Source organism: Lissotriton helveticus, chromosome 1_1 (genome assembly GCF_964261635.1).
Source record: "Lissotriton helveticus chromosome 1_1, aLisHel1.1, whole genome shotgun sequence".
Classification (NCBI taxonomy): domain Eukaryota; kingdom Metazoa; phylum Chordata; class Amphibia; order Caudata; family Salamandridae; genus Lissotriton; species Lissotriton helveticus.
In genome coordinates, this window is record NC_136057.1 from 1,854,163,844 (window position 1) to 1,854,188,497 (window position 24,654).

General features: G+C 45.6%; 1 protein-coding gene across 2 annotated transcripts in view; it reads left to right on the forward strand.

Moving 5' to 3' along the window:
- The window catches only part of NIBAN1 (niban apoptosis regulator 1), a 457,319-nt gene that overhangs the window by 350,913 nt on the left and 81,752 nt on the right, over positions 1 to 24,654 (forward strand). For both annotated transcript variants that reach the window (XM_078641438.1, XM_078641441.1), the window contains one exon: positions 5,227 to 5,342. In XM_078641438.1, the coding sequence (XP_078497564.1) occupies positions 5,227 to 5,342 (116 nt within the window). The remainder of the gene's footprint in view (positions 1 to 5,226; positions 5,343 to 24,654) is intronic.

The window sequence follows — 24,654 nt, forward strand, 5'->3', positions numbered from 1 at the left end:
GGCTACGGTTGCACCTTCCATCCACTGTGGGGCCAGGGTTTAAGCCCCACCATTTAAAAATTTCAACAGTGGTGGCTACCACTGAAAAGTACAAGTGGGGTGGGAGGGGATATCGGGAGGTAGAAACATAAACAAAAATGACTTACCTGGCTGCTGGTCACTGCCACCGTCGAGCTCTCTGCCTCTTCAGTTCCTACAGGAAGCACATACAGGCTCCGCTAAGCCAATCACAACGCTGTTGTCACCATGACAGGAGTGTCGTGATTGGTCCCAGACCAGCCGCGGGCCGTGGAGGGAGTTACGGTGGGGCAGGGAGGCGGGGAGGGGGAGGGGCGGGGTGGCGGGTGCTAAAAACAGGCACATGGATCATTGCAGGTAAGTACACAATTTAATTAATAAAACGAAATTCGTAGCGCGCACAGCATTGCTTTTTGCCATGCAGTGTGCGCTACGAATTTCGTTTTATTAATTAAATTGTGTACTTACCTGCAATGATCCATGTGCCTGTTTTTAGCACCCTCCACCCCGCCCCTCCCCCTCCCCGCCTCCCTGCCCCACCGTAACTCCCTCCACGGCCCGCGGCTGTCCCAGACAGGGACTATTAGCCTCTGCATGTTCTCTACAAATGGCTGTACAATACAGCTGGTGACGAACATGTCAAGTGCACATGACTGTTTGGCCGGCGTAAGATGTCCGTCTACACCGTCATACGCTCTTAGGTGCCCCAACCACTACTCTCCTGTTGTGACTAAGCCCAGCCCCTCCCCTGCCTCACGGACCTCCCTCAGTAAGGAGACCTAAAATGATAATAGCGTTACGTTATCATTTTATTTTTCCTTTTTCCACTGCTCTTAGTAGTTTTATATAGCGTAAACTTGGCCCGAGGGCAATAAAGCATTTTACATGAGAAGCAGAAGTTTTATGTGAAAGCATACTTATTTTGTTTTTGTGACACAGGGAGATTTAAGTGATTTGGCCAGAATCACAGGATGTTGAGCCCTATGCTGGGATTGCACTTCGAGTGTGCCATAAAAACAGAAAAGTATGCTTTCATGTAGAACTTGTGCTTCTCATGTAAAGCGCTTTAATGCCCTCCTGCCAGGTTTGCGCTAATATATAACTGCAACAAAGTATCAATTGTGCCCTAAACACACAAGCCACACTTGGCCGAAGGGCGTAAGGCACTTTGACAAAGTGTATTCCAGCGTTACAACCTTACATGCTAACTGACAGGGTGACAGTGTCAATGTCGGGAGCTCTAGCCGTCAGGCCACATCTCCTTATTCCTGTAGTGCTGTCAGTTAGAGTGTAAGTCTGCAGCAGCAACCTAGCGCTGGAAAACACTCGCCCTTAGCTGTCAGTTCGCCTGACAGACGTGCTCCATCTGAAAACGTCGTATTCAGAAGCACCTGTGCTGAACGTACCCATACCCCAGAGCCTGGCCCGGCATGCCACTAGGAGTACCATTTAAAGCACTGCATGCCAACATTTTGAAAGAGGAAAGTGGGAGATTAAAAAATATATATATATTGTGAGAATGTATTTTCCCCTCTTGACTTCTGCAGAGGCAATTTCTTGCAGGCGACAGCCGAAGAAAGCTATTTTTGGTTTCAAAAATCGGTAGTCTCTCCACTGAATCCGGTCTATTTGCGTGTATGGATTTTTTTACTGATAAAAGACTCCATGTCCATTCCGCTCTGGTACTTGAAATGGGATTTATATTGTTTCGACAGCAGAAGGTAAACTTTAATCCATATAGATGCTCCAGTCTGAGTTTTTGAGACAATAATCTGCCTGTGTAGGAAAATGTTGAGAATGAGAACCACTAAAAGTACAAAATAGACTATTTTTAATTCTGAAGTGGCACATTTAAGGTGAGATATATGCAGAGATTTTGAGAGGATTACCTCGGATTTAGAAGTAAAAACAAACACAAAATGGACAGTGATGGAATGGGCCGCGGATGGAAGCTGGTTGTGAAGGTACATTGGCGGGACAGTGGCGGTTGCCGATGTGTGCCACAAAGCAGATAAACATACTGTAAGGCTCACCACTGTAGAGCCTTCTGTTTCTCCGAAGATGGGCCTGTGTCCGATGAAGAAATCTGGAAAAAGATTAAAACTGAATTTATTTTGCTGTAACCCCTATTTCTCCAAGTGTTAATTCTTTAAGAATAAGATAAAAATTCAAGGCAGCCTTCTGATCTTTCAACCATCTGAACAAAGTGTGTAAGATGCAAAATCAAACAGCTTCCCAGAATTCTATGTGATGCACATTTGATTTTGGGGTGGAGGTGTTGACCATACTATTAACACCATGGCTACGGCTTGACTTCTGTGAAAGTCCTTTCAATAGCAAACATTTCTCTCATGACCTCCTCAGTCTAAGAAAAGGCCACTTCTAACGAGCCTTAGATTCCTATAAGGAAACCATTTCTAGGGAGACATACCTTTAGAAAAAAGATGCCACTTGTAGTGAGTCATCCCTTTACTATATGAAGTCTACTTCCAGTGGGTCTTCCAGTGAGTCTTTTCTTTAATAAGGAGAGTCCACTTCCAGAAAGGCTTTCCTTTGCTATGAATATGCCACTTCTAGTAGGTCATCACTTTACTAGTAAGAGGCCGCTTTTAGTAAGCCATTCTCTTTCTAAGAAGAAGCCATTACATGTGAATCATCCTATAATAAAAATAGTCCACTTCTGCTGTGTCTTCCCTTTACGAATAAGAGGCTTCTTCTGGTGAATCCTCCTTTTACTAGAAAGAGGACACTTTTACTCTGTCTTCCGTTTACTTGGAAGAGACAACTCCTAGTGAGTCATTCCTTTTGTATAAAGTAGCCACTTCTGGTGAATAATACCTTTACCAAGAAATCTCTGCTAACAAGTTATTGTTTTTTAAGTAAAAGTCCATCATCTCAAGTGAAACATCCCTTTTCCATGAAGATTCCACAAGGTCACTTCTAGTGAATCATTCCTATACGAAGAAGAGGTCACTTCTAGTGAGTCCTTTCTTTTGTATAAAGAAGCCACTTCTTTTCTAGAAAGCCATCATTTTGTAATGGAAGTCACCCCTAATGAGACCTCTCTTTTCTATGAAGAGGCCACAAGACCACATCTAGTGAGCCATTCCTTTCCTAAGGAGAATCCCCTTCTAGTCAATGACACTTTTGATAATAGGAGTAACGTTTAGCAAGCCATCGTTTTATTTGAAGATGTCACTTCTACCAAGACATCCTTTTCATCAAAAGAAGCCACATTCAGCGCCAGTTTTACCAGCATTAGGGATATCGTTTTCCTAATGGCGGTTACCTCCGAATCACAATTAGGAAATCAGTATTCTTAATGTGCAAAACCTTTTATATCTAAATAGGTTTTCCTAATAGGTCACAAATTGACGTACCTCATGAATAATAATGATGTAGGTCACAATTTGCAACATTATGAATCAGCGCCATCACAGAGATGCTTTCATGCTTTGGTCTGCAGACTACCACATATGTGATTTCTTTTTAATGAACCTTCTTAACTCATTATCCTTTTCTGGGACCCACTTCAACGCAGCGATATACAGTATCCATAAGGAGACATAAAGGGCACTCTTGAAAATACCTACATAAAACAAGCATTGGCAAAACCAGTTGCTCCCATCTTTATAATGCACGTGACAAGCTGTTGACTTTCCTAATGTTTGCCTGTAAAGTGTGTTTTCTAAAAAAAAAGTCAAATAAAAAGGGTTGAAAATCGGAGGAAAAGCAAACATATTTTATGGTATCTCAAAACTGTAGTTCAAATAAATTTAATGTTTTCAGTCCAAATAATTGGCATGGTTTATTTTATATATAACATACTCTGCACATGAGGGAGAGTGCTAGAAAACCCATGCACTCTCATGGAGTGCTGAATGAAAAAGAAAAAAGTCGTTCCTTGTGAGCAGTGTAAGGATGCTAGTCAGCTAATTGAAAGTATCATTAGGAGGCTATGCTCCAAGAAAGGGGAAAAATCAAGAAGAGGAAGGCAAGCCATCAAATAAAAAGCAAGAAAATGCGAGTAACAATAAGCCAATCAATGGTAAACATTACGAGAACTGTAAGCTCACAATATTTATTTATTTATGTATATAAAAGGTCTTTCACAACCAGACAGCTTGCTCTCTCTGTTAGCCTCAACTTGTAAAAATGTAGTCCCTTTCTGTAACGACTCAGGTGATCCAAAAACGATGGAACAAAGTGCTACCAAAAGGAATGGCCATACGCAGGGCTACTGGAATGATGCGGTTCTGCGGCTGCTGTATTTTCCACACAATTATGGGTTTTCCCGCATTTACCACCTAATCCCGCATTTACCACCTAATCAATCATCTGCTGCATAATCTGTACATTTAAACAAAAACATATTTTCTGGCTGTAATGGATCAAAAATTGATATGTAGCAACATGCTCTAACCCAGTGACTATATTTACTAACCCATTGAAGGCCCTTTGCAAAGGTACATTGGTCATCTTTCAATGCTTATGGCTGTATTTGAGTGCTAAACTGCTACTAATAAGGTGAAATCTTTGCAGTCAGTGTAAGCATGTGTACAAAATAATGAAGTAATTCTATCACAAAATGTGCTGTACTACACCTCGTAATTTGCCTTTTATTGTCGTATAATTTGTCAATTATTGCTCATAATTTGGCCTTCCCATACCGCATAATTCCAGTGGCCCTGGCCATAGGTTGAGAAGCTTTGGCTAAAGCATTTTAACACTTCATTTTCCCACCTACCCTGGTCTCTGCTAAAGCTACTAACATCTTGAAAAAGTCTCTTTAATTGTTGCCATCTGTGCTATTCGAATATTTTGATTCGTATGTAGATGAGGAAACACTGTAACAGCTGTAATAATCTCAAATTCACAGAGATAAAGATACATGTTTTACAATCCAGCTGTTCTACTTAAATATGCAAATATCAATTTCTTTGTAGGGATTAAAACGTGAGTTTCATTGCTCCCAATTTTGGAAAGTAATTCCATGACACACAGGTAGCTAGCATGGTAATTCAGATGTGGCTGCTGAAACTGGAATCTTGGTTCCCTGGATTCACTGTCAACCGCTGAGCCACTAGATCACACCTGGTCACCACTGCAGCGGTTTTAGTTTCATGTCTTCTGGCACAACCCCTGTTGCAGCTGGCTGGATGAAACTTTTCCTCCTTTTTATTAAGAGGTGTTTCTTTTTTTTCTCAGACTTTCTCAAGCAGGCGTCGATCGACGCCCAGGCCTTCTCCGAAGCTCTGCAGTTCTTCCGCCAGGAGAAAAGCCAGTATGGATCTTGGGAGATGATCACAGGCAGTCAAACTCAGGTGAGTGAACCTGAGCTGAAAATTGTAAAGAAATAAGTAAAAATGGAGATTGAATTGTAAATGTTCTGATGTGGCGGGCGAAGCTCCTGGTTTCTGACCCAATAATTGAACAATTTTCGTACATTTTGTCCTTTCAGTACTTGAATTTCAGCCTGTTGTGGTTGCATGGGGGGGGGACGGGGTATGCGAATGTTATGTTATCGGATTGGTAGAGCGAATGGCTGCCAGCGACGGGGCATCCCAGCGCTGGATCCGCAGAAAAGACAGAAAGGCGGGACAAAGACAAAGGGAGCAATCAAGGGAAGAGCCACGCCTTGACTGCCTTCCTGAACACCCTATAGTCTTGTAGGTTCCTGATGGTGCTCGGGAGAGCATTTCAAAGAGACGGAGCCAGAACCCGAAAGAGCGCCCGCCCGGGCTCTTCTGACACGGGGGGTGCACACCAGTAGTTGGTGTGATGAGCGGAGGACATGTTCCGGTATGTAGGGACTGAGAAGATTGGTTAGAATGGAAGAGGCCTGAGCATGAAAAATTCCGTAGGCGATGCAGAGATTTGAATTTAATTCTTTTTTCCACCAGGAGCCAATGTAATTTATGTATGTATTTCGACGTATACCATATTTTCAGGGGTGTTGTCATGAATCCCACATTAGGTGTGTTGGCACTGGGACCCAGGACTGTGATGGCCCACTGAACCCCTATTAAGGCTGTATTTTCCTTTCAGATTGGAAATTAAATGCCCAAATGTCCTCACCCTTACTACGACCCTGCGTATTTTTTATCCAGATCGTTGCTTCTTGTTAAATGTCAAACGTTGCCAGTGATGAGAGAAATACAACATAGGCATGATGATGTTCAACAGCAAAAAGTGATCAGTCGTTGTTGAGAGAGGGAGGAAGATTGGACAGCACATTCACAAAGAAAAGGGCTCACATGGCAAGCAATCTTCAGAATAAATGATGAATTGATGGATAGGATCAGGAACAAAATTAACATCTTGGTGGCATAAAGTACACCAAAGCGCTTCAGTTTTCTTGGGGACCAAGTGTTAGTCTTTTAAATGTTCGGTCTTTAGCCTAAGTTCATAACAAATCCATGACAAAACCAATTGTACCACAAGGCACATGATTTATCGCAAAATCCTAAATGATTGCCCAAGCCTTAGTATGTCCCAGATATACCTGACCTTTCACAAGAACTGTTGGCCTCTCCAATGGCTTCGACTGATGGTGCTTAGACTGACCCTTAGGCAGACAGGTTGTCCAGAGCGCTTGTATTATGCATAGCCCCAGGTCCATGGATGTGAGCACAACTGGGACAACAGCAACTTTCTTCTCATCCAATCTTGACTGTACAAAATGTCAGTTTGTGAAGGCTAAAGGTGGCTGAAGCGGTTAGTAGTCAAAAGTCTTGACCCAGGTTCACTTCTGTGGTTCCTGTACTGAAGTCTGCTAGGCTCTGCAAAGACTTTGACTACCACAACCAGTAACTGAGAGGTTATTGGGGATTTGGGACTTACGGTGAACATTTACTCCTTTGACCCTTCCTAGGGGAATTGTCAAGCGGTACTGTAGGCCAGACACTGCAGCGATTCAGCTCTTACTTGTCTCTTTTTATACAAAGAAGCGGCAGATGCTGGGAGTTGAAAATTTTACACTGCAATATATTGAAGTAGAGTTTCTTCAGGACAGACAGTTCCTTGTACACAATGCACCCAAAGGAGCTGTTAGAAAGAACGAAGAGCAAGGGCACTGTTGCCTGTTTACTCGGGTGGAGATAACCTGCCTGTCTCACGTAATGAACATTTTGAAAGCAGCAATGTTAAGTTATTCAAGCCAAGGTAGCAGCCATCTGTAGCGGCTGGTGAACCTTAAAAGTTTTGGACGAAATCCTTGGTTCGAAAGTCAATGAGCTTCTTCTTGAAGGGTTCTCTCACACTTTTTGCACTAAGAGCCTCATTTACAAAGATTTGGTGTAGGGCAGCACCACAAGTCTTTTTGCTGTACTGCCCTACGCCAAAGTGAAAAGGGCAGGAATGCACTGTATCTAGGAGATACGGTCCATTCCTGTTCTTTCAGCCAGCACCAGTGCATAATTTGGTCCCTAGTGCCAATACAGGCATCCTTTTCTGCGTTTTCGGCAGGATTGTTTTTGTGTTCCAGAGTGTGAACGGTCCTTTAGAAGAGGTCAGCCTTTTGTCTCTGTTCCTGATCACTGTCAGTGTGGCTGTTGATAGAAGCAGAAAACTTGCACCTCTTTGTGCCTCTGTTGTGGGTGCTCCAACTTGGAGACAACCCTGCTGTAAGGAGCATCACTCTAGACAAAGGCTGAGTTTGGAGGGCAGCCTGAGGACACGTGAAAGGAAACTAACCCAAACAGATTCTGAAAGTAGAGACAGCGAATACACATTCCCTGTCTGCTGCACATGTATGAGAGTGGGAGCTGCTGACCTATTTGTTTTTCCAGGCCCAAGTTTTTTTTGCCCAAGCAAGTGCTCCACAGAATACCCAGAGGACTGCTATTGAACTGGAGGAAGTGTCTGGCTCTACATTACTTGCTCACAGCTGATAAGTGCTGTAGATAAAATAATACTATTCAGTGTAGAGGATTCAGTGGACATTCTTTATAACTTAATTTCCCCAGAGAATAAGAATGTATTTTTGGTAGAGGATTTAAGGTCTGCCAGGCAAGATAATGCCTATTAATTTATTACAAATAAATGGGGAAAAGAAGCAAACATTATTTTAAGTGAGAAAAAATAAATTTCTTAATTACATATTACTTAGCGTGGCTAATTTTCTACGCATGTACTCCTATAGTAAATGGTTACTACGCTTACACAAAATTGGGGCTAAAAGCCAATCTGGTTGTCCCAGGTGTTTCTCCCTGTCCCATAGAGACTGTTGCATATGTTTTTGCATTGTGCATCCCTACATGAATTGTGGCAACTCACACTAACTTAAATTATAATTTGGCATTATCACAGTTTGGTTACAGCTGAGCAACTCTTTCAGTCTCATGTAAAGACACATCAAGTTTTCATAGCCATGGTATTGAGATTAGTCGTAAGAGAACACCGGAAACATACTCAACCCTCCACATTCGAAGATTGGGCAACCAACATGACTAAACTGCGCAACAGTGAAACAATATATGCTGAAAGGATTTGTGAAAAAAAAAGAATGTCCTCAAATATGGGACTTTTGAGTTATGATGTCTGGAATATAAACTAAAGAGTGGAGTGTCCAAGCAGATCACTTTATCAGACCAGCTGTCAGAGTCTGTGGCACTTGCCCAAGTGTTCCCAAATGGATTCGCCCATCGCGCGTCACTTGCCCCAAGTATGCCCATGCAGTCTGCACGGCTAGAGATTATTGCCAAAGCCTTGGTGCTACATGAGTGAGCCCAAAATGACTTTTTAATCACTAGCCCAAGGCACTTGCCCAACATGTTCCAGAGCGGCTGCTGCCACTGTAAGAGCAGCTGCTGCCTTGAGGCACGTGACCGCTGTTTGCCCAAATGTGGATCTGGCCATGGTGCTGACTGGAACTGCACCTGATAGGACCACATCACTGAACTTTGAAGCAGCTCACTCACTGTCTTCATTCGGGCTAAATGAGTATCACATTGCAGCCTCGTCCTTGGTAAGACTGACAAGCTGACCTGTCCGCTCACCAAGTCGTCCTTGTGGAGGAGGCCTTTTCCACGCTATGGGGTGCGCGAGGTTCATTGACCAAGGAAAGCTACGATCCTGCTGCTGCCTCTAGACGATGCCATGCTGAACCGCATTTGCTCCCAGCATCGAAGCAATGGGCTGAAGGACCTGTCGATGGTGTATCTTCCTCTCTGTAGTGGGACTAGGCTTGAATTGTGGTAAGACAGTTTGAGGCCTACAACTTGCTCATATCATGAGCTAGAAAGACTGAGTGCTCAATGCTTCCTAAAAGGAGGAGATCTACATGAGCATACCCTAACACTAAAAGAGTCGTAGAGGAAGCAGAGGGGTCATCCTCACCAGAGGATACTGTCCCTGCATCAAAGACTCTGAGTACTTGAACTTTTGTAGTGTGTAATTTTGAGTTTTATAGAGTATTAAGCACTTCTCTTTTACAGAGACCAGCACTGGACTGGATAATTATGCTGTTGGGTGTCTGTTGAGATAGCTTGTTTTACCCCAACCCTAACCTTCCTTAGAAGCCTGTGACTGCTCACCATCACTGCCACTGAGTCAAGTGTTGATTCAGGTGTTTTTGGCCTGGTATGTCAGAGCCATAATAGGATGGACCCCAGAACATCGGAAGCAAGCGACCCCAGCCCCCACTTCTGTGTCCCACTAGACCACGGGGCCCGCGGACCTTGCAGACCTCGTACCCGTGTTTTAAAAAAAAAACATTTAAAGACTGTCTGCAAACACTGCATGCGACTCTGACAGACTCTGCTGCTCTGTGGGGGCCCGGCATTCCAGTGATAGCCAGAGTGGAGCTGCAGGGCGCTAAGAAGAGGTGAAATACAAAAGCATCATTACCATACAAATGGTCTTTTAAAGACCTGTGAAGTGCTCGGGTGCGGCTGTGTGTGTGTGTGCCCAGGAAGCTGTCTCATCCCGGGCACACACAGGCAGGGTGAGATGAGAGGGAGGTAGAGGGAGGGAGACAGAGGAAGGGAGGGAAAGGGAGGGAGACAGAGGCAGACAGAGCAAAAGGGAGGGAGACAGAGGGAGAGGGAGGGAGGGAAAGGGAGAGAGACAGAGGGAGAGGAAGGGAGGGAAAGGGAGGGAGACAAAGGCAGACAGAGGGAAAGTGAGGGACAGAGAGGCAGACAGAGGGAGAGAGAGGGAGGGAAAAGGAGGGAGGGAGAGGGAGACAGAGAAAGGGAGAGGGAGGGAGACAGAGGGAGGAAGACAGAGGGTGATAGAGGGAGGAAGACAGAGGGTGATAGAGGGAGGGAGACAGATAGAGGGAGGGAGGGAGACAGAGGGAGAGAGACAGACAGAGGGAGAGAGGCAGACAGAGGGAGAAGGGAGACAGAGGGAGAAGGGAGACAGAGGGAGGAGGGAGACAGAGGGAGGGAGAGGGTGACAAAGGGAGACAGAGGGAGGCAGACAGACAGATGGAGACAGAGGGAGGGAACAGAGGGAGATGGAGACAGAGGGGGCTGAGGAAGGGAGACAGACAGAGGGAGACAGAGGGAGAAAGAGGGAGGGAGGGAGATGGAGACAGAGGGAGGGAGGGAGACAGAGGGAGAGGGAGACAGTGATGGAGATGGAGAGGAAGACAGACAGAGGGAGGATGGAGACACAGAGGGAGAAGACAGACAGAGGGAGGAGACAGACAGAGGGAGGAGACAGAGGAAGGGTGACAGAGGGAGGGTGACAGACGGTGACAGAAGGAGATAGACAGAGGGAGGGAGACAGACAGAGGGAGGGGGGCGACAGAGGGAGGGGGCGACAAAGGGAGGAGGGCGACAGAAGAAGGGAGACAGAGGGTGGGAGACAGAGGGTGACAGAAGGTGACAGACAGAGGGAGACAGACAGAGGGAGGGGTGACAGAGGGAGGTGGGTGACAGAGGGAGGTGGGAGACAGAGGGAGGGAGACTGAGTGAGGGAGAGAGAGGAAGACAGAGTGAGGGAGAGGGAAGGAGAGAGAGGGTGAGAGAGAAAGAGGGAGACAGAGACAGAGAGGGAGTGAGACAGTCAGAGTAAGTGAGACAGAGGGAGACAGGGAGAGAGAGGGAGTGAGACAGAGGGAGACAGGGAGACAGGGAGATAGAGAGAGAGAGAGAGGGAGGGAGACAGAGAGAGAGAGAGCGAGAAAGAGAGAGAGAGATGTGTGTATGCCGGGTCTGGTAGCTCAGTGGCTGCAGGGACCTGTGTTCAACCTCATGGTCACAGTTTTTTTGATGCTCTAACCCCGCCCCCTACCCACTGACCCTGCCCCCACCGGTGTGGCCCTCGGACACAAACCACACTGTAAATTTGGCCCCCAAGAGAAAGTTTGTGTGTACCCATGCACTAGACCCTGCTTGCTTCATGGTCACATTACTAGGCTTGATACCCAGTCATTCCAGGTATTTTCTCTTAAGTGACTTTAATGTTTCTTGAGACCAAGAAGAAGGAAGCCTCAGTGTCTGTCCAGGAGGGCATGTTGTTTGCGCAAAAGGGTAAGTTTGTTTTAAATTCGCCCAATTTGAAACTGTGGCATTTATATCTAATCAGAGTTTAAGGGTTTGTAGTCAGGGCTAAATCTCTGTAATAGTTCATGACATTTTCTTTAAAGCCAAGAGGGAAAAGGAAACCTGATAGGTTGTTGACTACATCCTGGAGTCTGGTCTGGTAGGGTGATCTTTGAGGTTTGTGTTTGCAAGCAATCCTTCAGTTCTTGTATTCTTACACTTCTCATGCCTGTATACAGCATTCCAAGCTTACCCTGCTTGAATATGCCATTCTGCTCTTGATTTGTATATTCCATCCTGAGCTTTTCTTGCTCATATATTACATTCCAAGGTTGTCCATACCATTCCTTTATTGTCTAATGGTTCTATACACCAGTTCAGGATCTGCTACACCATATGATGCTTTTGTTGGCTCAAATTAAAATAGTGATTCGAGAAAAATATTTCCCGCTTTTGTAATTGCTGTATTTTGTTGACCTATCTGTGTTTTTGTCTGCATGGGAGACATTGCATTCTGAGGCATATTTTATTATTTTGCGGTTCTTTGCATATTCAGTGATATGTAAGCCATCTGTCCATAATGATCTCATGATGTTGTACGTTTTAAGGTTCCGTGTGGTATACATATTCTGCGACTGAGCCAACAAAATTCAGAAATGGGCCAAGAAAAATCAATTACTCCACTTTGTCATGGGAACGGATTGAAATTCTATCTCGACTCCTGTCACACTCTTTGTGGAGCTTTCAAAAACTTGAATCATGAAACAGCACACATACTTATCGCTGTAAGAAGGAATGAACCTGGTGTTGATCAGAGATTGGAGCAACTTGCCTAAAATCACACATGGCGTCAGTAAGCCAGTGCCACTCAATACATGGAAAATGCTTAAAATGATGACTCCTGGCTCCACACTTGGAGCAGAATTCACAAAGCCACGTCTCTGGCCCCAGGTTGAGAACCATCTATCATAGGCCTCTTACCAGTCCTTTTAGGACAGAATTCCTGCACCCTTATACATGATACAAACACATAAACTTGATGTAGCACATAATACAGAACTAGAGGACCTGATTTAGAATTTGGCAGGCATGCTAGTTACTAACAAACGTGCCGGCTATCCCATCCACTGCATTAAAAGTGCATAATAAAGGTCACTAAAACAATTTACTAAATTATAAAGTAGCATCAAAGCACAGAACACCCTTTTATAAAGGAGTATCATGCTACTAATTCATTAAAAAAAAGTGTGCTATTACACCACTGTCTGCTACATGGTTCTAGCTGGCTCCAATATACTGTAATTTGTTTGGCAGGCTCTGTATTACACAACATAGCCTCGAAGCGCCCCTGGGTATATAAAATCCACTTGCCAAGTTGGGACATAAATCCGATATTACAAAATCTAATGGTGCAATGTATTACATGTGTCTATATCAAGTACCAACACGTTGTGTATGTTTCTTCAAGCTGTATATTACACATTACGGTTCTAATGTGCAGGAAGCAGGGAAAGGGAGCAGTACCACAGGTTGTCACTAGGTGTTCCTTGGGTCCTCTTTTGGCCACATAAGGTATTGCACCCTATTTTACCAATATAGCAGTGGCAGCAAAGGTGTTGTAGCTGATGCAAGGAACTACAAAGGATAGTTTTTGTGAGTTGTTTTTATTACCTATATTCTTTTAATGGAATGCATCCACGTCATTGCACTCACTACCACGTTTTCCTGACCTCTAGTCGGCAAAGGGAGATTAAATGAGGCAACTGCAGTGCAAATGAAGTGTAATTAAACCATCGAAAAAACAAGCAGTGGCCTCGGAGGGGTGGTGTGAGCAGTGATGTGGGAGGGGTGAGGGGCAGGCATGGGGAGATTAAGAGATGGCAAGCGGACCGAAATTCCATGCACAAGTAAACAGACCATTTTAACTAGCAGAGGCAGGCCAACCAAACAAAAAAGAGTGCTCTCAAAGTATAAGTAACATGAAGAGTAAGAACACATGTAATAGGAGCAGTCCTCATGGGAGGATAAAAAAATCCAAAAAGGGGGACTACTAAGTGTATTTATTAAAGAAAAGCCAGCATTTATAAAGGACAGTTATAGTAACCAATGAAATAGATGGGCGTTTTTTGAAGTCTATATCCTGGATACAGCATATCTCGGAGAGCGAGCGCATGTGCTGCTTAGGCTAGACCTAAAAAGGATTTGGTGGTTTGGAATGCCTTTACATACGTAGTAGATAAAAACCATAGCTGTAAACAATATCAGATGCAGTATTTGTCACTCGAATATCAGCTTTAAAATAAATGTTGTAAATCCAATAATTTTTCTCCAAAGTCTCAGCATAGAGGACTAAAAAAAACACATTTTAGATGAAAATACAAACTTTTCAATTTCGGTATACATATATTCATTCAACCAATTAAAAGCTTCTAATTTAGTAGTCTGGGTTGCACACAGGGGAGCTCCTTACAGATAGCTGGAACACTACCAGTAGCACACGAGCTACTCATTGGAGAAGCCCGTTCTAACATAGCATGTAGTGTGGTAGGTTGTGATGTGAATTAAAGTTCCAATGGTGTGATCTAATTGTGTCATTCTGTGCAAATCACTATAGAAAGTGCCTCGGTTTCTACATTTACCAGGAGGTTTGCAAATAAATATATATATATATTATCGAACAAATGCCTGTGAGCTTTTGGAAGGGCACACAGCAGCATGCGACTAGACTCCCCATGGCATCTCGATTATTTATTCCTGGCCTGATGTGTTTTGAGGCTAGAACGCCTCTTCCTCATAGGCCTGCTCACACCAAATGACCACAGAAATTGCTCTCTTTTATGTCCAGGCTTTTGTTTTGTCACCCTCAGTGGCCATCACCTTGTATAAGTGCTTCAATATTGCATGATGGGATATGCCATCCCAGTTTGGGCATAAATTATCCCTAAGTGTATTCCGTTTCATCTGGCAATGATTAAAAGCTTACAATTCTCCTTGGTCGGATTCGAGGTATTTATGGCGAGTCACTTTCACTCCTGGGCTCACTGCACTGACTTGATCACGACACAGTTCAGCTCGACAGCCTTTCCTGACCTTTGTGAGATGGTGCTCCTTCCCGCAGTGGGGCCATGGATTCAAGCAAGCCGGGCTGAAGACGGCTGAAATGCCAGAAACCGGTCCTCGGAAGCTTGTTTCCGGTACAGGGAAGGCATGGCTTGGCAGTTCGGGCTGGAATGTTCCTATGAGGCACAGGGTCAGACTGATTAGCATATGGCCATGTCTGAACTGGGTTGGCAGAGTGGGCTAAAGAACGGTGATGGATTAAACCCAGATCTGTTGACTGGGTGTGAGTGTTTGATTGGTTCAGATGCTCCGTCCATCACCACCCCCTTTTGTACCACTTTGTTCGCCATAAGTTGGCAGGGTATGCTCAGACGTGAGTCCCTTGCTCACTTTGCCACTGAATTCAAGCAAGCCGGGCTGAAGACGGCTAAAATGCCAGAAACCGGTCCTCAGAAGCTTGTTTCCGGTCCAGGGAAGGCATGGCTTGGCAGTTCGGGCTGGACTGTTCCCATGAGGCACAGGGTCAGACTGATTTGCATATGGCCATGTCTGAACTGGGGTGGCAGAGTGGGCTAAAGAACGGTGATGGTTTAAACCCAGATCTGTTGACTTGGTGTGAGTGTTTGATTGGTTCAGATGCTCTGTCCATCACCACCCCCTTTTGTACCACTTTGTTCGCCATAAGTTGGCAGGGTATGCTCAGACGTGAGTCCCTTGCTCACTTTGCCACTGGATTCAAGCAAACCAGGCTGAAGACGGCTGAAATGTCATAAACCGGTCCTCGGAAGCTTGTTTCCGGTCCAGGGAAGGCATGGCTTGGCAGTTCGGGCTGGACTGTTCCCTGAGGCACAGGGTCAGACTGATTTGCATATGGCCATGTCTGAACTGGGGTGGCAGAGTGGGCTAAAGAACAGTGATGGATTAAACCCAGATCTGTTGAATGGGTGGGAGTGTTTGATTTGTTCAGATGCTCCATCCATCACCACCCCCTTTTGTACCACTTTGTTTGCCATAAGTTGGCAGGGTATGCTCAGACGTGAATCCCTTGCTCACTTTGCCACTGGATTCAAGCAAGCCGGGCTGAAGACAGTCCATCACCACCCCCTTTTGTACCACTGTATTCAGGATATGGGCATGAAGCTCTGCCCACTTTCCGCCCTTCTTTTTAATTGGCTACTGCCACTGTCCTTTGTAAATGGTGGCTTTTCATTGGTCTATAAACTTAGTAGTCCCTCCTTTGTACTGCCTTTTCTCTTCTTGTAATCACCCATGAGGACACTCCCTGTTATATGTGTTGATCCTCGGTAGGTTTTAATTACTGGCCTCCGAGCACTATTTTCTTAAATGCCTTTGTTCTGCCTGCTGTTGCAGGCAGGACTCGCTCTCCTGCAACGTGTTTTTTTTAATCCAACTTCAACAATGGCAGAATAACGTTCCTCGATAGGTGCCTCTTAAAGGTGAGTATTCTACTTTCCACTTACAACCTTCATTCATCAGTACAAAACTCTGGGAATCCAAGGAAAAATCCAAATAAACTTGCCAGCATATTCCTTTTTTCCCAATCTACAGAACTCTCTTCCTCTTTGCGCACCCCATGTCTCTCAGTGCCGATGTCTTACTCTCATCCAGTTTCCCTCAGTTCATCGGCACATACCTCTGTTCTCAACTAAAGCCTCACCCACTCTTTCTCCCTCTGTAGGACGGTACCCACTTTTCTACACCAGTCCCCTGAATGGCTCTCTTGTTCTGTTCATTTCTGTCTTGTTTTAAATGAAGATCTCAAACCCAATCCCCCTCCCTAACTCTTGCTCAACTGGCAAACCCATCTACATTTCCTTTCCAGTGGCTCCTACTCGTCGCCAATAAAAAGATGTTATCCGGTGCAAGTAAGATCATTATTAACTCAGTTGCCACCTAAAATTACCACCAATACATTACATAGCCCCACCTCATTTTCCCAGCTGTCCGCCCCAGAATTCACTCACCAACGCTCCACTAATTACGCATGTTAACACTACCGGTTTACTAATCCCCATCCTCCTGTGGACATGCCTCCTGCTCCCTATTTCCTCTAATGGCGCCCTCTGGAGGATCCCAGCCATGCCTTTCCACTCTCTCACACCTTCCGTCTGACCCATCCATTGGGTCCCATCCCTTTCCAGCCTATTCTCAAGTCCTGTACAATTTGTTAACCCTATTTAGAGCCCCTCTTCCTTTGTTGCCCTCTCTGTAACCATGCCCCCTTCCAAGCTCCTCTGTACCCCCTGTTAACGCCCTCTTCTTTGCCCCTTCTAGCTCTCACACCCCATCCTTTTACAATCCCGCTTGTTTACTCTTGTTCCCTCTCCCTGCACCCCACCCATTTGATGGCTGGCTCTCAGCCTCTTTTGTCTTTCTTGCTCACTTGAAAACCTAACCCCTCCTCCTTCCCCCGTCTAGTCCTGTTCCCTTTTTACCCCTTCTATTCCTCTTTGGACCCTCTCCTTTCCAGCCCCACGTTCTCCCCTTAACATGATTGACCAAACACCATTAAAACAGATAACATGTGCCTTGAATATGGCGTTCTTCTACGACCATAACGGAAGGGGAAGAGGGTGCATTCCTTTGTTCTTGGTCCTCATGACAGGCATACGATTTTTTTAACCAAAGGGGAAAATGAACCCAGTTACAAATGTGATGCAAATGGGAGATTACAACTGTCAAGTCATATTGACATGTGATGATAAGTTGGCCACGACTTCAAAGGTGGTAGGTTTATTGGTCTCGCCTAGGCAGCGCTTGCGTTGTCTCGTCGAGACATGCTGTATTCAGGTATGGACTTAAAGCTCCGCCCATTTTTTACCCATCTTTTCAATCGGCGCCTGTTACTGTCCATTCTAAATGGTTGCTTCTGATTCGTGAATGGGCTTAATAGTGCCTCCTTAGTGCAGCCTTGTCTGCATTTGTAACCTCCCATGAGGACTGGCCATATAACATGGGCTTTTAGCTGCATCTAATTTTAATGCTTGTAAGGAATATTTTTTTAGCTGTCCTCCAACAGCGCGGCCGCTCAGCTGTTGTTGAGCAGGCCTAGCACTCTGCTCACTTTCCTTTACCGTTATTATTCACCTTAGTCCTGTAGACTTTAGCCTCTGCCCTCCTCCTCATTCAGTCCAAGGTGTAAATGCCCCTCCCCTCCCCCTCAGGCAAGCAGAAAAACAGAGGTGACTTCTCCGTGCGCACTCCCTGGTGGTCTCGCTCGTCCATGCTGTTACCAGCTTTAGTTTGACTATCGGCATTCCTTATTTCCTTTGTTTTAATGATCGTCATTTATTGACATTTTTTTTTGTAATGCTCAGTTTTACCATGATTAGACTCGAACCGGCTTCCCCAGGTCAAAAGTCGGCAGCGCTGAAGGTTATGCCACAGCATCTCTCTTGCTGGCTGGGCATAGGGGTTAGTGTATTTAGCTGCGACTTCCCTCATTTATTTTTTAGGTCGAGCCTAGCGGCAGCGCGCATGCACTGCTCGCTCTGCGAGGCATGAAGTAGTTGAGTATGCTGTGGAAGCCTCGCCTTCTCTCCACCAATATTTTTGATTGATTGGCTGGTGTCATTGTCCTTGGTAAATGCTGGCTTCCGATTGATAATGAGGCTTGTTAGTCCCTCCTGGTTACTGCCCTGTCACTATTTGTTACCTCCCATGAGAACTGGATCTTTTACTTGTGGCGTTACACGGTCTCCTTCATAAGTCGGTAAGCACTATTTTTAGGTCTCGCCTAGCATGCGCTGCTCTTCAAGACTTATTGTATGGGGCTTCAGAAAGCTCACCACACGCGTGCATGTGTGGCCTATTGCTTACGGTTGCCCGCACAGAAATAGCAACTTCCCAGCATTCTTTTCAGCGTGCTTGAATAACACGCTGTGTTCCGGTTGAGCGCCATCCTCCGTGGGAAGTACAGAATTCAGGCACAAGTCAGGGGCGAGCTCCTCCGAACACAAGGATTCATTTTTTATTTTTTTCCCTTTTGGCCTGTTGCCATTTACACCCAACTGGCTCATACAAAAAAATACATCAGTTGGGAATTGTAATGGATATTACTTATATACGTTGCGCAAGAAGCCGTTTCCATTTACATTTCTAGTAAAGGGAAATCTTTGTTGCGATTCATCAAAAGGGCACCCTGAATATGTCTCAGAAGGATTGGCGTCAGTGACACCTCCTCTTTTACCAGCGGTGATCTCCACACGAGATCAAAAGAATTCAATGCGTTGTGGTGAAATATGGAAACGTGTAGAAGTGTTGTGCTACTCTTGAGTAAGCTAGGCGCGGAAGCAACATAGCACAAAATAGCTTGCTGACTAAATTCCGTTTGCAGAAAAGTATAGTATGTCACAGAAATAAAGGATGCTTTTTGAAATGTTAATGCGGATGCAATCTGGGAGGCGCGCGCACACCTATTTGCATTCACACCCACACACACGCTGGTACTCACGCTCATTTCCAACGCATACAAAGGTGGTATGAAACAAAACAAAAAAACAGCCCTCACGCCCTGCAACAAACCATGGTTTAATCTCAACGCTGTCTGATGTAGATGTTTTCATACATTAGCAGTTAGATGGCCTTGCTTTTACGCATCCATTCTGCTGCCTTCCTCGAGTCCGCAGAAAGAGACATGTACAGTCACTGATTTTATCATGGCCAGACTTTGATCCTGGTCAGGATGTTATGACCTCTTTGAATTGCCTGCATTTGATCATCCCTGCCTCTTAGCCTTTGTTGTTGGTTTTTTCAACGTTCGCCAACTGAAAGGAATTTAGTGTACAGAAATTCTTTGAATTCCTGCAAATGAACAAATAGAGGCACTTGTCTGTAATAAACAATTAAAATCTATCTGCGCGCAGGGGTGGGGTGGGGAGCTAAATGTGAACGGAGGAAGGAAACAAGTTTACAGTAGAATTAATCAGTCACATGCGTAACGTTCCTCTTTATTTCCCTTATTAAAAGTAAAGACAAGTGGCCAAGAGGTGAGATATGAAAATGAAGACCCAATTGGCCAGTTGGAATTATTGTAAGTAATCCAGCCACGGCACGAGAACATGGTGAGTGACCTATCATACATTTTTCTCTACTCAAGGCGACGAGCATGTAGCATTAAGCCTTGAAATGAATCGATTTCCAGAAATGTTAGCCCGCGTAAGGTAGACACGTCACTACCGTTTGTGCCTGTAACAGGGGCCTTTTTTGGTCACATCATATATTTCAGTGTGGCTGAAGGTCGCAGATACTTGTAAAACAAGCGTTTGGCAAAGCAGTTAGGTCGCGTCTTGACAAGCTGGTTTGATGGCTGCATTAAAACTGTTTTTATTGCAAGTACCTTCTTAAATGTCTATGGGAAAACAGAAACTTTGTGAAGTATGCAACGTTTTTCCCTTTGCCACTTTCAGGTGAAAGTCATGACTTTTGCAATACTTTATGTCACATATTGTCCAACCAAACTCCAGCAAAGTTGAAATTAGGATCGTTTGTGTATTATTAGAACAGAGAAGAAAGGCCAGTGCACTCTTCTACCATGATACCAAATAAGTGGTATGGCTATTGTCAACTGAATAAATTCATTATTATTTTAAACAGTAAAATCCAGCACGCTCTTTCCTCTCTAGGTTGTGGACAGGCCACGTACTCTGTGCTATTACTGCACACACAACTTTGCACTGGTGTCAGGCACATCTGGAAGTGTTCTGGGCAAGTTTGAAGGGACATTTTCACAAACGACTAGTGTATGTTGCGTAAAAGCCCTAGCTCTGATGGACAGATCAAAGTGCAGTCTTTTTAGGTCTCGGCTGGTGATAGCAGCGCGCATTCGCTGCTTTCGGCATTCAAGAGCTTCTTGGAATCAATACAGATTCCGAAGTTGCGTTTCTGCTCCGCCTGCAGTTTTCATTCGTGCGCGTCGTTTGACGTCATGAATTATGCAAAAGAGGGTGCAATGATTGCACCGGAGGTACTTTAATCCCTCCTGGTTGCCACCCTGACCACTTTTTTCCCCGCCCCCCGAGACTGGATCTTTTACTGGCGGCAGAACACGGTGGGTTTAATAATGACTGTTGGCACTTTTTATTTACCTATTTTTGCGTGTGGGCTGTGCGTTTACTCGTTGGTGACATTTAAAAATGTGCTTTACATGAGTACCAGTTATCTTACATTGGAGCACTTTACATGAGACCCAGTTACGTTACAGAGTGACACATTCGACTTTGGTAGGCACGGGCTACAAAAATAGTTGTGCTGCCCTGTTGATGTAGTTTGGCACATTACCCGTACCTTTACTATGAACGTCACATAGTTGTTGACCAATTGGAGCAATCCGCCTGAAAGAGGCACAAAAGCACCAGTAAACACAGTTCGTATATACAGCGTGACATACAGCCAGGAAACGAAAGCACTCACAGCGGACATACAGGCTTGCGGGCAGCCATACAATCATTGCCCAATGATACCAGCAATATAACAATCCATATTGAATTGCGTGCGGCCTCTGATGGTTAGTCTGGGTGCCAATACCGCACTTAGAAACTGAACCATTTTAACAAATCTATAACCCTATTCTTTCACCACCACCACCACGTCCACCATGTCCACCTCCACCACCACGTCCACCACCACCACCACGTCCACCACCACCACCACGTTCACCACCACCACCACATCCACTGCCACCACGTCCACCACCACATCCACCACCACCACATCTACCACCACCATATCCACCACCACCACGTCCACCACCACATCCACCACTACCACATCCTCCACCACCACCACATCCGCCACCAACACCACATCCACCACCACCACATCCACCACCAACACCACACCCACCACCACGACGTCCACCACCACCACTACCAAAATGTCCACCACATCCACCATGTCCACCACCACCACATCCACCACCACGTCCACCACGTCCACCACCACCACGTCTACCACCACCACATTCACCACCACATCCACCACCACACGTCCACCGCCACCACGTCTACCACCACCACATCCACCACCACCACGTCCACCACAACCACCATGTCCACCACCACCTTGTCCACCACCACCACCTGTTACAGGTAAAGTGTCACTGGAGGGCAGGGGTAATAGGAGTATCAACGCCGGCTGTACATGGGACATTTAAGGATGCATTGGGTGCTAGAAGATGAGAATAGGCGCTAGAAGTATTACACCAGACCCAAGATACATTTTGAAGAGGCGCAATGTCACAGGGGCTCCTGTAAAAGCACTTGCAGCATCTCTACCTCACAGTGGCATACCTGCACGAGCCACTCACTCAAAACAAGCATTGACATAGCCAATAGGTCTCGCCTTTGGGACCTTATAAATGTTTAGTAGAAAACGATCATGGGCCTTAACTCACCTCAGTAAGGCTGAGTCCGTATGACGTAAAAACAATTCAATTGCCAGTACTGAGCAAAGATCATGAAAAACTTTTTTTCATCTGCATGTATGAAGAAAACATATCAATGCACGTGTGGGAATGATAGTTCTGCGAGTGGTTGGGGATGTCACTTTGAAGGATAGCTAGTTGTATATAAGATGTTGTCTTTGGTGTTGGATTCATTGTCTTTCTACACATGTTTATAAAGTGCTCTTGATACATGGTTTAACTGGATTCAAAATAAAAAACAATAATCGATGGATTAATTTCCAAGTGCATTGATATGTTTTCTTCATACATGCAGATGAAAAAAAGTTTTTCATGATCTTTGCTCAGTACTGGCAATTGTATAGTTTTTACCTTATAAATGTTTAGCCATGCAACACTTGATGTTGTTGCACCAAGGATATTGTGCTGGATAACTAAACACTTATAAGGTCCCAATGGCGAGACCTATTGACTATGCCAATGCTTATTTTCTTATTTGCAGCTCGTTCCGCGTTCACTTTAGCGGCTGTGCTTGTTTATTTAATTAGTTTGTCGCGGGGGTGAAAAGGAGCGTTCCTACTCCCTTATCTAAGAAGCATTTGCAACGCAATAGGTCTCGCATTTACGCGAGTTTAAGATATTGACATTGCAAATACCAATGCCTTTTATTTTTGTTTTCGTTTTTAAAACATCAATAAAAGGCATTGTCATTTACAATGCCAATAGTTTAAACTCGCATAAATGCGAGACCTATTGCATTGCAAATGCTTGTTCTCGCTTAAGCGAGTTGCAGACAGCAAAGCGTGCTTCCAGGGGCTGTCCTCGACTCCATTGTGACACTCTCTCATCCATCCATTCATACCAAGGTGCAGCTTCCTGATAGGCCGTGGGGGCGGGGCCATCCACCAAAGAATGTAAATCCAACTTAGATTTCTCTCTTTCTGTGCATCTACTTTATTGTGTAAAATTAACTATCACTCGGGTCAGTTGTGAAATATGTAGGTGTAATTCAGTCCAGTCTTTTCCTCTCTTTCTTTTTAATCCCCCTCTTCTTGGTCATCCAGAGTCGCTGCCTTTCTTGTTTAAGTTGGGTCACCAGAGGAGATAAACAAGCATTTACAATGCAATGGTCTCGGTATTATTAAAGGTAGAGCTATTGGCATTGCTCATGACATTTTTCTTTTTGGTGTTTTTTTTTAAAATCATAAATAAATGGCATTGTCATTTACATTGCTAATAGTGTAATCGTTAAATAAATGGCATTGTCATTTACAATGCCAATAGCTTAATCGCTCGCAAATGCATGACCTATTGCATGTACACCCACAGAGCCACACACACAAAGCCACCCACACACACACACATACAGAGCCACCCACACAATCTGCACTCTGAATCTCCACTCTGAATCTGCACTCTGAATCTGCACTCTGAATCTGCACTCTGCATCTGCACTCTGCACTCTGCATCTGCACTCTGCACTCACAATCTGCACTCTGCACTCTGAACCACTTTTCGACGTATATAAAAACGCATAAATAAAATAAATAAGGATGGGGCTGCTGGGCCGCTGGACCTGGCGTGGCCTGGGGGCCGAGGCTGGTGTCGGCCTCAGCTCGCCTACCTTTGCTTGCTGAGTCAGTCAGTGCATCACGCCGTCACCGTGTCTTGTGCTGCTCTTCAAGGGCTAGGGCTGGGCCTGGGGCTGGGCCTGGGCTCTGCCACAAGTTGGCTGTGGTGTAGCCTGGGTGGGCGGCAGCGGCCGGCAGCAGCAGTGACACACGACGAGTGTCACTCACCTCACGAGTCCGCCTCCCGACCTCCGCTCCTCTCCAGTCACTCCTCTCCAGTCACCGGCTCAGGCACCACCAGTCCACCAGTAACATCACCACACACCGTCCGCAGCCCCGGGGCACGCACCGAAAGCAAAGAGAGCGTGCACTACTCACGTGACGTCAGCCCCCAGCATATATGGGAAGCGCGAGGGGGCAGTAAATGAATTAGTGTGACAACCAGATTAGATAACACACTCACAACAAGCAAGAATGTAGCAAGGAGGACTGAGCCAGGCCTGCAGGCCCCAATCATTTATTGGATGCCAGACATATGCTAAGGCTGCCTTCTGCTCTAGGGGTGGGCGGGGTCATCAAGTGCCTGCGCAGCGTTTCCAGTGGTGGGGGCTGCAGTGAGGAGCAGGCGGGGAGAGGCGATGTCAGAGGCTTCTGTGAGCTCCCAGCCTGTCGTTTCCAGTGGTGGGGGCTGCAGTGAGGAGCAGGCTGGGAGAGGCGATGTCAGAGGCCTCTGTGCGAGTGCAGCCTGTCTTTTCCAGTGGCGGGGGCTGCAAATGGAGCGGTGCGGTCAGAGGCCCCTCTGAGATCTCCGCAGGGGATTCCTGCGGTGGGGGCTGCAAAGGGAGCGGCGCTCCGAGGCAAGAGTGGGGGGCTCAAGGCGCAAGGCGATTGGGATGAGAAGCAGAGTGCTAGGGAGTCGCGTCCACCATCATGGCAAGCTTCGGGCAGAAATGGCTGCCTCAAAGCTCAGAAATTTTCGGAATCGGGGCGTGTTTTTTGCGTTCTGAGTGACGGATGACGTCACAGGGCGAAAGAATGCAAAAAACACGCCCCCGAATCAGAAAGAGACGGGGCTTCAATGGAGTGA